Source organism: Scomber scombrus, chromosome 2, assembly GCF_963691925.1.
Source record: "Scomber scombrus chromosome 2, fScoSco1.1, whole genome shotgun sequence".
NCBI lineage: Eukaryota > Metazoa > Chordata > Actinopteri > Scombriformes > Scombridae > Scomber > Scomber scombrus.
Window position 1 is genome coordinate 32,921,410 of NC_084971.1, and position 13,573 is coordinate 32,934,982.

The 13,573-nt window shown below is 37.9% G+C and overlaps 2 protein-coding genes across 2 annotated transcripts; one reads left to right on the forward strand and one right to left on the reverse strand.

Annotated features, from left to right (window-relative positions):
• The first annotated feature begins 572 nt into the window (after window positions 1-572).
• hyls1 (HYLS1 centriolar and ciliogenesis associated) lies at window positions 573-7,926 on the forward strand. The gene is made up of 12 exons (XM_062429768.1): window positions 573-702; window positions 1,306-1,450; window positions 1,641-1,763; window positions 1,923-1,996; window positions 2,438-2,661; window positions 3,012-3,067; window positions 5,475-5,638; window positions 5,836-5,881; window positions 6,178-6,232; window positions 6,437-6,518; window positions 6,797-6,823; window positions 7,735-7,926. The coding sequence occupies exons 2-12, from the start codon at window positions 1,348-1,350 to the stop codon at window positions 7,867-7,869; spliced, it is 1,089 nt and encodes a 362-aa protein (XP_062285752.1). The 5' UTR covers window positions 573-702; window positions 1,306-1,347; the 3' UTR covers window positions 7,870-7,926.
• Window positions 7,926-13,573, reverse strand: mrpl4 (mitochondrial ribosomal protein L4). The gene is made up of 9 exons (XM_062429783.1): window positions 13,389-13,573; window positions 12,044-12,125; window positions 11,761-11,932; window positions 11,108-11,159; window positions 9,973-10,090; window positions 9,696-9,802; window positions 9,070-9,179; window positions 8,907-8,980; window positions 7,926-8,167 (listed from the first exon to the last, which is right to left on the reverse strand). Exons 1-9 carry the CDS (start codon window positions 13,434-13,436, stop codon window positions 8,022-8,024), a joined length of 909 nt encoding a protein of 302 aa, XP_062285767.1. The 5' UTR covers window positions 13,437-13,573; the 3' UTR covers window positions 7,926-8,021.

Below are 13,573 nucleotides of genomic sequence, written 5' to 3' on the forward strand. Positions count from 1 at the left end.
CATTTGTAACTGTATTTCAACGTGCTCTAATAAAAAACACTTGAAAAAAAAAGAAAAAAGAAAAAACTAAAAGGTAACTACTAAAAATACCCCAAAATCATACTAAAATACCTATATATGTATACATGTATATATGAATACATTATGTTACATTTTTTTATTGTTTATATTTTATGTTTATTTATTGCATGTAAAGAAAAAAAACCATACATAAAAACTTAAAAGTAAAGAAAGACATATAAAAACACAAAAACATACAAAAGCGTAACTGTTTTTTTGTTATTTTATTTAATTTTTTACTCTTAATATGAATTTATAATGTAAAATGTACAGTCAGCGGAGTTATTTACTGTATCTTGCTGCAGTGCGCTTTTAAATCCAGTAGGTGGCGCATAGTCAGCTGAGTTATTAACTGTCATTTTGCTGCAGTGCGCTTTTAAATCCAGTAGGTGGCGGACAGTCAGCTGAGTTATTAACTGTCATTTTTCTGCAGTGCGCCTTTAAATCCAGTAAATGGCGCTGTGGTTCATCAGCTGTTTAAAATAACCCACCGAAGAAGAAGAAGCAGCAGCGTCGTTTTCAAAGCTCGTTAACTGTTGTTGTCTTGGTGCTGTTTGAGCCTATAAACAATAAAACACACACAAAAAAACGGGAAAATCACCGTGATGGATCAACTTTAACCGCGAACCGGTTCTCCTGCAGGTGAAAAACTAACCCGCTAAACCTCTCTTACTATCTAACATTGTTAATATTTAAACTTATTGCCTGTTTAGCTGCTAACTTTTAGCCTTATACACTTCCGTACATCTGTGCACTTTTTTATTATTTTAATGCCAAACAACCTCTTTCACTTAAACTACATTTTAATTAAAAAGTTGGTGTACTTATTCTCAGATATATGGGAGTATAAGACAAGCTGCAACTCATTTTTATTCTGTTTTAAAGCTGAATACCAAACTGAACTTCGGACTTGGTGTTAAAGGGAAAAGGAGACTTAAATATAGATATTTTAGAGGCGTATTCTCCTTTTTTTCACTATTTACACGTCTGAACAAGTTTTAGATATCGTAGCAAAATGCCGTAACGTTGTCAGATTTGTGAAACCTTTATTTTGCTTTTAAAAACAGGAAAAAAAATGTGATTTAACTAGCCCTGTTCTCTCTCAAAGTCCCTGTTGTTCTTCTCCATATCTTTGAATTTTTAAACCTTTATTTTGCTTATAAAAACCTAAATAAGTGTCATTTCACCTGCCGTGTTCTCTGAAATTGTATTAACTTTTTGACTGTTATTTCCCTTTTTTTTTAGGTTTACAAGGCAGCATTACCTTGTTGAATTGAAGCTGAATATATGATGGCCAACTTGGATTTTTCTGAAGAGGAGATTCAAGAACAACTGACAATCCTCGGCTACAAAAATATATCTAAAGACAGACTACATGAATTCAAGCAAGGTTAACTTAACAAAATATCTACTGACTGCATCTATTTTCTCTCATTATGGTATTGTTTAGTCTATAAAATGTCAGCTTTTAAGGATCTGAGCAACTCTCATCAGTCTTTGGTGAATCACTATAGAGATGATGAATATTCACATTTTAACTTGTCTCACAAGATATATTGTTTATCTTTGTCTTATGTCAGATCTTGATGAATTGATTCGACACGGGAAATGGAAAAGCTTGACCTCGCCTCCTCCTGTACACTCCACCAAATCTCACACAGCTGCATTTCAGCCGAGTCTTCCCGCTTACACCAAAGAGAAAGGTGACGGCACATGGGTTGAGTTTCTTATCTCAAGTTTGTGACGATGATAACAGAATAATTACAGCACTGTTTCTAAGTCAAATTAACAAACAAGCATATCAGCAGTCAGGTGTACTTATTGTTGTGTGCTAAATGGTGAATTTTGTGTTTTCTTCACAGTTAGTCTGTCTTACACTGATGGACCTGGTGAGGGGTTTTTCTTACATGCAGGAAACGTGGACCATGACAGACAGGTACGTTTTTATTCACACATGATTTTTTTTTTTAAATGGCCAAATGTAGATAACTGGCATCACTTTCTGAAATTTGACATCAGAAAAAAAGGTTTTAATGCATCAGTACTCCACAAGAGAGAGAGTATGGATATTGGGTTATTGGGAGAATCCATCCCAATACCCTACCTGTGTCTCAAGTCAAATTTACAGATATAATCAGAATATTTTCTCACTCAAAGTTTTAAAATGCAGAAGGGAAATTCCTCCCACAAATGAATCTTTGCATCACTTTGGATGAGATGGGACCATGCTGTAAAGTTTAGTGCATGTTTACAAGGAAATAAACCATTGAGACAAAAACCTACATTTTGATAATTTACCTTAAACACAGGTTAAGATAAACACATTCTGCGGGGGGGGGGGATCCTGCACTTATTAATTGTATTAATTACCACACAGGTGCTCACCACCTGTCAGAATAGAGACTACAGATGGAGTCAGAGCCGCAATGACTCTTACGCTCAACATTCGGTGGCTCCGAAGCTCCGTCTGCCTCCCGGTGCTCCGAGCAGGCTGCAGGTGGAGTCGGACCCTGAGGACACCCTGTACCCACCGCACACCGACAGCCACGCATCCACCCCCGACACCCTGGAGAGACGCTTCATCAAGAGAAAAGTCCTGAGGTGATTTTTTATAATATTTGTATGCATAGTCTGGCATGTGTGAACTGAGGAGAAGCCAATATCTGTGATATGTTGGAATTAAACTTTAAGGCTCATCAGCAAAATTCAGGAACATGAAATATTTTACAAAAATGAGGTAAAAATGTAGATGGTTGGGTCTGGCCTTGAAGACTCTTAAGATCACCATGTTTATATTTTTTATTGTATACACAAAATATGCAGTAACCAGATGTCACTTAAACAGGCCAGAGGAGAAAAATCATAAATCTTCTGTTTAATTGTTTAAGTGGATCTTTTTACTCACTCTCTGCTAGAGACGTAACAATAACTGTTTTTTCTTCCACTTGCAGGAAACATAAAGGACAGTCTCTCGTCTGCGATGAATCTGTGTACAGCGAAGACTCGGGTAACAAAAACTTGATTGTGGAAAATTTTAGATAACCTTTACTTTAAAAACACTTTTAACAGAGTTACAAAGAACTTCATAAGAGGCAGAACATTAACATCAGGATTTTAAAAAATCAAGTATAAAATGTAATTAAATGGAGAATTTTTAAATAACAGACTGGACCAGAATAAAATGGACAAAACCAATTCCAGAAATAAAAGATAAAATAAAGAGACACTTCAAGGAAAAATAAAACATGAAATATGGGGAGGGGGCGTATCACAATAAAATACAAAAGAATAAAAATAGAAAGAATAAATAAACAATCAATGATCAGATGTGCATTCAGGCTGGAACGCCAATGGTTCCACTGTCTAAATGAGAACCTTGCAGAACTCCGCTCAGTGTTCGTTAAGTCCAAAATAATATCATTATCAGACCCAGATAGTCTACATATACATCTATATATAGGATTTCGTATTACAGCAGAGCAGGTGGGTGCACAAACATTAACAAACATTTAGCCTGGAGTAGCCCCATACTGTCATTATAAGCCACTGTAAGTCTCTGCATGCTGCCTTTCCTGTAGCAACGCAACAGGTGGGCTTTGTATACAGTGGGATACAGACAAGTTTAAAAAGTCTTCAGTCACTGAACACATACTAAATTTACAAACATGTTTGTTTGAGCATGCAACCTTCGACACTGTCTGTTAATGTCCTTATTATCTCACAGATCATTGGTTATGTAATGACCTAAATATTTAGCCTAATCGTACACTTAAAGACAGAATCAAAGGAATGGAATAAACTCCCAAGAAACTGAGGTGTAATATCTTTGGTCGCCAGCAGTCGGCGCTGTTTCAGCAGTGAGAAGAGGCTCCTGCATGTCAGCTGTAATCCTCTTAGCTCCTTCCTTAAGCCCTCTGCCTCCTCAGATCACACACACCTCAGCAGGAGTGCGACTCACAACCATGTACAAAATGTACAATACTCGATGGGACCACGAGAGCGACGACGACAAGAATTCTCTCAGTTCTTCTTTTTGGTCTGACGGAGAGCGTCAGGACAATGAGAAGGAGGAGGAAGAGGAGAAAGTGGAGATTGAGCGAGTGATTGACGAGGAAGACTTCAAACCTGTTGTTGAAGTAGAGGAGTTCGTCCAGGAGGCTTCGGAGGAGGAAAAGCCTGAGCTGAGCTACCAAGGCTACAACAGGGAAGAGAGTTTGGAGGATGGCGAAGACAGCTGCGATGCTGACGAAAGCCGTAGCAGCAGCTGTGAAAGTCCGGCGCCGAGTCTGATGACCTCTGGCTACGGCACCTACAGACCAGAGGAGCAGGAAGGGGGTGACTACAGGGACGACCACACCATAACCGAGTTCGACCAAGACAGCCGGGGAGATCTTTCAGAGGTGAGAGACGACGAAGAGGACAATCAGTCGCTTAGCAGCTTCGGCGGGTTTTACATCGAACCCACGCACGAGCCGGACTACAACGAGACTCATCCGATGTCTGCGCTCGAAGACGACGAACCCGAAGGTGTAGATGATGGACCACATGAAGAGCGACCAGGGGAAGTTAAAAACCAAGAAGATGAGCTTCACAAAGATCTCCACGGAGAGTCGGAAAATGAAGATGAAATGACTCAACATCGTGACGTTTCTGTGGCTCAGGACAAATTCTTAAAGGGTCCGAATAAACTCAAATGTGGGCTTGATCTCGAAGAGGGTAAAAAATATGAAAGGCTTGAAGCAGAGGCGCAGTATCCTCATATGAAGAGTAAAATGGAGCCAGAAGTCGAGGACAAAGTAGACTATGATGATCCTGACGAGTCTTGGAGCAACAAAGACATCAAGTTTATCGACTCCAAAGTGGATTCGAGGTGGAAAACGTACGCAAAGTTGAAAGGAAACCTCAGACGGAAGAAGAAGGGTAGATGGCGTTCTGTCTCTGCATTAGTAACATGCTACATGTGTGTTTGATAGATTAGTTCAAGAAAGCATCAGTATCAAGATATCGGACCTTTAACAGCCTGAAATTGATCACTATAAGGATTAAGTCTTAAGTCTTCATACTAGTGGTGTGGTATATCTGTCCAGTATCAGCCTCAGACAAAAATAGACTGTAAGACAAAAAGCCACTGTACACAACCTACTCAGATACAGTTAGCTGTAGCCTAGCAGGTGGACACAGTGGAGCAGTGTCTCTCTTAATAATATTACACATCTGTAGTTTTTAGTGAACAATTAAGCTTTCATTTTTTTAAGTAAAGGCAGACTTGTGATGTAGTCTGAATCCCCCCAACCAGTTGACTACAAACAAGGCATTATAACTGCCAAGAAGTTTGACATTTGATCTGTTATTTGTTTTGTTTTTTTAAATGGTAATTGTGAAGCAGAGTGTTTAGGTTGATGGTTTTTTTGCAGATGCAACAAGCTTTCTGGAGGAACGTCTGGGGGAGCTTCATTTATCGGCTCGACATGACGACTCTGAGACAGAGAATGAAGACGTAAGATGCCGGCGTGACTCGCACAGCTCTGAGAGCGATGAGATCTCCACGGGTGTCTTTGAATCCTACATCAGAGGCATGGTGGGTAAACTCCAATGATTTATGTGATGTTTCAAAATGTGGTTTTACAGAAGAGAGCACTTTGATTTGTATTTGTTTGTATTTCTAAACTTTGCACATTTGAGACATTGACAGATTTTGTTACTAGTTGTTCTGAAGCCTGAATGTCATAATTTCTCTACTGAAAATCACTTAATTGTTGTTCTTATTTCTGACAGGCTCACACTCACAGTGACCATTACCTCAGGCCCAAACCCAAATCCTGTAAGTCGCAAGCAACTTAATATTAGTGGTGGAAGAAATCCTCATAACTTTGAGTAAAAGTGATGCTCCTTAAATGTAGAAATACAGAAACAAGTCATAAAACTTCCGGCTTAAAGAATGTAATTTATGTGGTTTTTAAAGTTAAAATGGGTTAAATTTGACCCAAACTAAATGTTAGACTACAGTAATTGGGCAAATCTACTGTGTGACTTCTACTGTCTAATACACCAACACATATTATTTCAATAATGACACTTACCTGCCTGTTTAAAATTAATTATTCTTGTATGTTTCAGTCATCCGACCAGTGATGAAACAGCAAACCATTAAGAAGTCGGACCCAGTGGCCAAGTAAGTTAAAAACCAGTGAAATCACCCAGTTTTTGGTAAGAAAACTGACACCTGGATATAATGTGAAGATATTGACTGAAAGAATAGTTTTAAAGATATGAAAGATAAAGAAAACTGTAACCACAACCTACTATAATACACCCCAAAACAAAACATGAATACACATCATACTCATTTGGCCATGTGATCGTCTTGTCTCTGCAGGTATTTCCAGTATAAGCAGCTCTGGGAAATGTGTAAACTTCCAGGAGAGACAGACAGGAGAGGTCTGCGCATGGAGATAAAGGTATATTAAAAAAACATATGTCGAATAGAATAAATGTACAAATATTTACTTTAATTCTTCAAACATTGTTCAGTTGACTCATGTAGGGATGAAGCGCTGAAATATGACACCATAATATTCATGTTTATCTACTGTCTACTTTAGTAGTTGGAAATGTTGTATAGTTACACACAGCTCAGTGGCCTCAATGAAACTGCAGCATATTAAAAAACACACATCCTTGTATTCAGTTTCTGCTTTTACTTGTTTCGCTTCAGTAAGTTTTGCTTGTTTTACAGGAACGACTCGCATACCAGCCACCACCAGTAAGTATTCTGCCACATGTTTATGCACAAATAATCTCCATTATCAGTTTAAATCATCTTCTCTGTGACCCAAACTCTGACCTCAAGATCTTTATTTACTGTTCAGTGGTTTCCTGGCAGATAAGCGTGTGTGTCTACATGGACTTAAATAATCAGATTACAGAGAAACCAGTTCATACACGTAAACTGAGAACACATTCACACACACTGTAGTAACCTGTTAACTGTAGACCGATAGGGCTGGGTATCATTTTAAGAAATTACGATACCAGTACCAATCCAAGTACAGGTATCGTTTGATGGGAGACGTTTTGATACTACTTGATATCAGTGTATTTCGGTCGAGAACTTAAAGGCATCGAGTACTGATACCCAGACCTATACACCGACCTCTCAATTTAACAAATAGTCAAATGTTCAGGTATAGAAACCAGTTTATTTAACCTTAAAGAAGCTACAAATTAATCAGCAACTATTTTGATAATTTAATAACTTTCCCAGACAAAAAGGAAAAATATTCTCCTGTTTCAGCTTCTTATTGTGCGGATTTGCTGCTTTTCTTTGTTATAGGTGACAGTAAATTTAAAAATCTTTGGGGTTAGTACAGTTGGTCGCAGATTGAAGGCATCACAGACTGAGAATTTGTGATTTAAGCCATTCACAAATTCATGTGCCATATACACAGATTTCCTTTAAATTTAATCCACATACGTAAATGTTAAAGTAGTTTTTGCACATCAAGTATTTTATTATTTATTTACATATTTGTTTTAGTACAATTTTGTGGTATTTTTTTTGTTATTTTTCCTTCTATTGGATAGTTAGTTAACTGTGGATGGAGCTGCTGAAAGTAAACAATTCCCAATTTCTCTATTTTAGTACCTTAATTCTTGTTTTGTTGTGTTTTCCAGCCGAAGCCTCGGAGAGTCTACGTGCGAAACACCTACACCGTGCCAACAGAGAAGAAACGCTCTGCGCTCCGCTGGGAGATCAGGAACGACATGGCCAACGGTCTCCTCCCGTACAAATTCAATTATCGATTTTAAGCCTTACGCTCTTAAAATGCCTTTTAGATACTTTCAATGAGACATGACGTCGGTTTTTATCATCAGCATTATTTATTAATGAATTTTTTTTGTTAAACATAATAAAACACAAAGAAAACAAAAGTCTCGCTCGTCACTATATATATTACATCTTATGGGAGGTCTGAGTACGGCAGTTTGAAGGGGTACAGAGGTGTGTAACGCTCGTCGTGCCAAAGCAGCTTTTCTTCCAAAAATTTGACCGTTTCTAGCGTGAGGATGATGGCTTCGTGTTTCAGCATGGTGTGGACATTCAGACCTGAGAGGAAACACAAAATAACACCATGATAATCACAGATTTTAGCCACTTTAATACAGATCATGCACACACAATACTAGTTAGTAGATCAGTTCATTGTTGGTTAGGGTTCTGAATGAGTTTTGTTACCAACAAGAAAAACATAGAAAATCATGCACAACCTGCAACTACTTCTTCAAAAATAATGATATTAAAACATTTTATCATCAGGGTGATAGTAGTTTGTGATGCCGTTTGTCATTAGCTTCTTAGTAAAATGATCACTGACAAATTATAACAGAATCCAACAGACCCACAACCAAGAGTTGCAGGTATGTAACACTCCTGTTGTCTTCGGGTCAATTTTGACAGCAGGCATTAACTAAAAAATGAGGTCTACATTCATTTAAATGACCATAATTTCCATAAATTGGAATGAATTTGGCTAAAAAGGTTGAATAACGCAGATTTGGATGATAATTTATGCTTTATATAAACAGTCTAACAGTATTAAAAGCTGCAATACCAGGACATTTAAAAAAAAAAAAAAAGTTAATTTAAAGAAATGCATCTTCGTTCTTATCAATCAATGAATCAGTCCTGAATCCTGAATCGAAGACTATTGATCAACATTTTAACACCTTAACTGTAATAACGTAGCTCTGCTTTGAAATGCGACAAAACATTACTACTCTGACACATCTGAAACACTTAATCTTTTAACACCTGTTAGAGACAGACATGCCGAGCGATAACTTACCGATTGCTGGAATAATGTTCACCGTCTTTAAACTCGCTGTGGCCTGCAGGATGTTTTCAGGAAACTCTTCACCTCTGAAAAAAATCAACAAGAACAAAGTCAGCGCTGAGAAAAAACCAGCAGCAGAGTTACACACAGGAGCTCTGATGATGACGATACTCACACATCGACTATTAGCACAGACGCTCCCCAGTGTCTCTGTTTGATGAGGTCCAGCAGGTACTGAGGGTCGGGTGAAGGGATGTTCAGGGAGTCTACGATGTGAAGGTAGTCCTGGAAAAAGATGTAACATTTGGTTTATAATGCTGACAAAGATTAATGATATCTCAAAATGTAAAAAAGAGCCTCAAGAAATCTGTAAAACGATGACTAGATCTGGAATTCAAGACAATTTCCAGAGTTTCTGACCTTAAGTGGGACTGTACAGCAGCTTTTTAAAATGTGTGTCCCCATTTAAAAAAAATTGTGTTATATTTTTGTCTCTCTACAGGTGTTTCCATCCACCTGTTTATCAATTTACATCATTTTTCACTGTTTGAGCTTTGAGTGATGATCTTTTAATTGCACCCTCTTCTTCTGTAACAGTCATTAAATTTAGAAAAACTTCCTCCACCACATTTTATCCAGCAGAGTCCAGACAGGTTTGTTTTCAAACTGTAAAATGATCACAGGTCTTCAATAAAGCATATTAAAAAAGCATCCTTATGTTTAAAGAAATGTCTATATTTTATCATCAGATGTTTTTTTAAGCTCTCAAACACTGACATCTGTGTGTGTTTTTTCCTTTACCTGAGCCATCTTGGAGCTCAGCGCCACCTTGAGTCCCTGCACTCGAACCTTCATGGGCAGCATGTAGTAGAAACTGGTCGGTCCTCTGGGTCCATGAGCCACACCGCCTGAGACAAAACATCAAGTGAAGCACTCGAGGTCAAATGACTGACAGATGGAAACACATTTATTTTTTTTATCTCTAATAAGCAGGGAGAATAAACAACAAATGAGGTCTTCACTTTACGATTTTTGACTGTAAAAACGAATTAACAGAGTCAGATGACGAATCGTTCACCTCCTCTCCATAACGGTGATCGGATACTTCCGGTGCGAGCTCGTCCACTTCCCTTCTGTCGCCATGGTTTCTTGCCTCCTCCTCTGACCTCCGACCTGATCTTTGTGCTGGCGTGACTCTGAGAAAATTTAAAAAAAGACACTTCAGCTGCTTCACTCTCACTGCTGACGTTAAATAACCAGATTCTCTTGTTTTTTTCCCCACAAATATACCGGAAATGTAAAATGTATGTAATTTAATTTAATTTATCAAGTTTTTTTCATTCATAGTTTGAGCCTTTTCTCAAGTTCAACCTATAATATAGTTGCATATAATTAATAATAACAGTACAAAGAAACAAAGAAAAAAATGGAGAAATTGTGAAAAATACCTAACCAGAGCACAAAAGCCAATACTTCTTTTAAGCCCAATATTAGTTATATGTTTAACCTGTTTATATTGATATAAGTTGACATTGATTGGCTCTACATGATATGCATTTTTAAAATAATTTTAATACAAAAGCAGTCGGAAAACTAATCTGCTGACGATGTATATGATAAAGTGTTTTAGTTCTAGTATCTGTAATATCTCAATTTGCCACCAGGGGGAGCTGACAGGATTTAATAAATACTGACCAAGAAACTAAAACATTGTTTAATTTAATATTTAATGTTTTCATTTATTCAGTTAATTCAGACTAAATGGTATTTCAAAGACTTTTCCATACAAATAATAATCTGATGGATAAAAGATGATTTAGTAACATTTAAAAACACGCTGGAGTCAGCTTATCAAATATCTGTAATTATCACTTTTAACCAGACTGAGGTTTGATATATAGTTATATTTTCTTATTTATTGTATTGTATTTTTATTCCTTATTTCAAGCACCTTGAGTTGCTGTTGTATATGAAATGTGCTGTAAAATACATTTCCCGTCTTACCTTTAAACTTTGCAAATTAACTCTTTTCTAAGTCTATGACACTCATAATTAGTGCATTCAGGTAATACTCTTCACTATTGTTATGTATCTGTTCCTCTGCTCAGTAACATTTTAAATATTTACATATCTGAAACCCGAGCATGCAGTCTTTCCTCTCTTATCGTAACACAGGTGACAGGACAAACATTTCAAAGACAATCTGTACTTACGATCCTTTTAAAAGCTCGTTGCCACGTCTCAACTGCGTGCAGAATATCGAGCCTGAGAGAAGAGAGAAGGAAAGGTTTAATCCAGGATTCACAGGCTGTAATATTTAATCCAATACTTCAGCTGGTGTTCAGATAACTACTTCTGTTGGATGATTTATTCTCCCAGAAAGAATTGCGATAAACGATATTATTGTCATTTTTAAAACATTTTATGCCACAGTTGAAGTTAAGATTGGTTCAAATACCATACTTTCCTATTTGAGAGGTGTCAGGACCCCCCTAGTTTCACCTTAATCATTATTGTTTTTTAGAAATGTCAGGAGCCATTTTTATATGTTAGGGCGAGTATATGATCACCTCTCTCTCACTCTCTCTCTTTCTTGCTTTCTCTCTCTCTTGCCCTCTCTCGCTTTCATGCTCTCCCTCGTTCTCTCTCCGTCGTTCTCTCTCCGTCTGTGTCTCTACCGACCAAACACTCCCTATTCTCCTCTCTTCAGTAAACATAACGGGCGATATCTAGGTCGTGTTCATATATTGTCCGTAAGCTCATGATGTTTGGGACACTAACAGAGCAGAACTCACAAGACGTGAGTTTTATGGGGTTTTTTTTAAATTGCATATTGAAGCTTTAAATCGGTGCGTGTCAGCTTTACCGAGGAGGCACGGAGAAGACGTCGGGGTGGAGCTGAGCCACACCCAGCGGCTCGCTGTCCGGCTTCTCCAGAGTCTCCACCCACGTGTGGACGGGGCTCAGGTGAGAAGGAACGACAGCATTGCACGTCCTCAGGACAGGCAGGGAGCTGTCTGCAGGAGGTGGCGGTCGCTCTGCGGAGGAAAAGACAACATGAATCAGTCAGTGTGGAGCTGACTCTGATGATGGAGAACACAGACCACCACTGGCAACCGTATTCAGTTGAGAAGAAGTATGTGACATACTTAATCTGGAAGGATCCACGAGGTTTGTAGGCAGCAGTAAATTGGACGGCAGAGCGCTTTCACTGGAGAACGATGAGGCAAACTGAGGAGGAAGAGGAGACTCTGTGTTAGTTGAGCAGCTTGAGAAATGACCAAAATACACAAACACATTCAAAAAACATCTATTACTAACAACAGGTACTATATGAGAAGCTGGAGCTAACACAGGGTTGGTAAGTCAGTCTTAAACCATCAGTGAGGTGTCCATATGAACAGTGAAACATGTCAGTCACTCTCTATTATCATTCCTCCTGTTCATACTGACTATTAAAAGATCTCCCTCAAATGTGCTTTCAATGTTAAGTGATGGAGGACAAAATCTACAGTGTGTCCACACAGTTTCATTTAAAAGTAGATGTGAAGCTTCTATTGAGCTTCAGCAGTCTAAATTAGTCATATCAAGTGATATCTGACACATTTACAGTCTTTTTAGCATCAAATTCCCTCTTAGGGTTTCCCTGTTGATCTTTGGTGGAAGTATAGTAACAAAAACAGACTTTGGCACTAAAAACACAGTAATTTTGGAAAATAGAAGGCCTGATTTGAATAATTTGGACGGCTGAAGCTTCATATTAGCTTCAGATCATATGAAGCTTCAGCCGTTTTAAATAAATGTTTTGCACAGAAGGAGGACTGTGGATTTTGTCCTCCATCACTTCCATTGTAAACATTATGAAGGGATCTTCTAATGGTCAGTATGAACAGAAGGAATGATAACAGCAAGAAAAACTGCTCTAATGTTCATTTTGACCTCCTGGCTGTTGGTTTAAAACACACTTGGGGGAAAATGTGACCTGTTTTTACATTATTAATCAAGAATATAATATAACTAGTTGATTTGATGCTCTTTTTTTGCTGTTTTAAGTCACTGTAAAGTAGAAAATATCTTTGATTTGGCAGCTTGTCGTGTATATTCAGTATTTTTCTAATATTTCACTAAAACCAAAATAATTATCCATAATGTAAATAGTCATATGAGTGCAGCCTGCTAGATAAGCTGTTAGAGACTACATATAATCATACAGTGATGTTCTGTATACTGACAGGAGGTTTTCTGGTTTTCATTTAAGCTCCTGACTAGAAATGCTGTGAACTTGTCCTTTAAAGCTTTCATAATAAATGTCTATACTCATTGTTTTGAGTATGTTGTTGCATATCTAACTATATTACAACTATATACACAGCTGGGTCTCCTTCTTATGCTTTAAATTATAAATATAGTGCATGAACTGTGTGTATTTATATCTAAATAAAGTCAATAACATGAAACTAAGTGCAGCTGCTGCTCAGGTTAAATGTTTCTTACCCTTCTCGCGGCTCCTCTGCCAAAAACTACCACAGACACACGAAGCATTTCGGTTCCGTTTTCTTCCACAGACACATGTAATCAATGCCCCTCTAAAGATAAACTGATATAAACATTATAAACTGAGTAAACGCCTGTTTAGTAGCTGCAGCGGCTCTCTATTCGCCGCATGAAAGGTCGTGGTG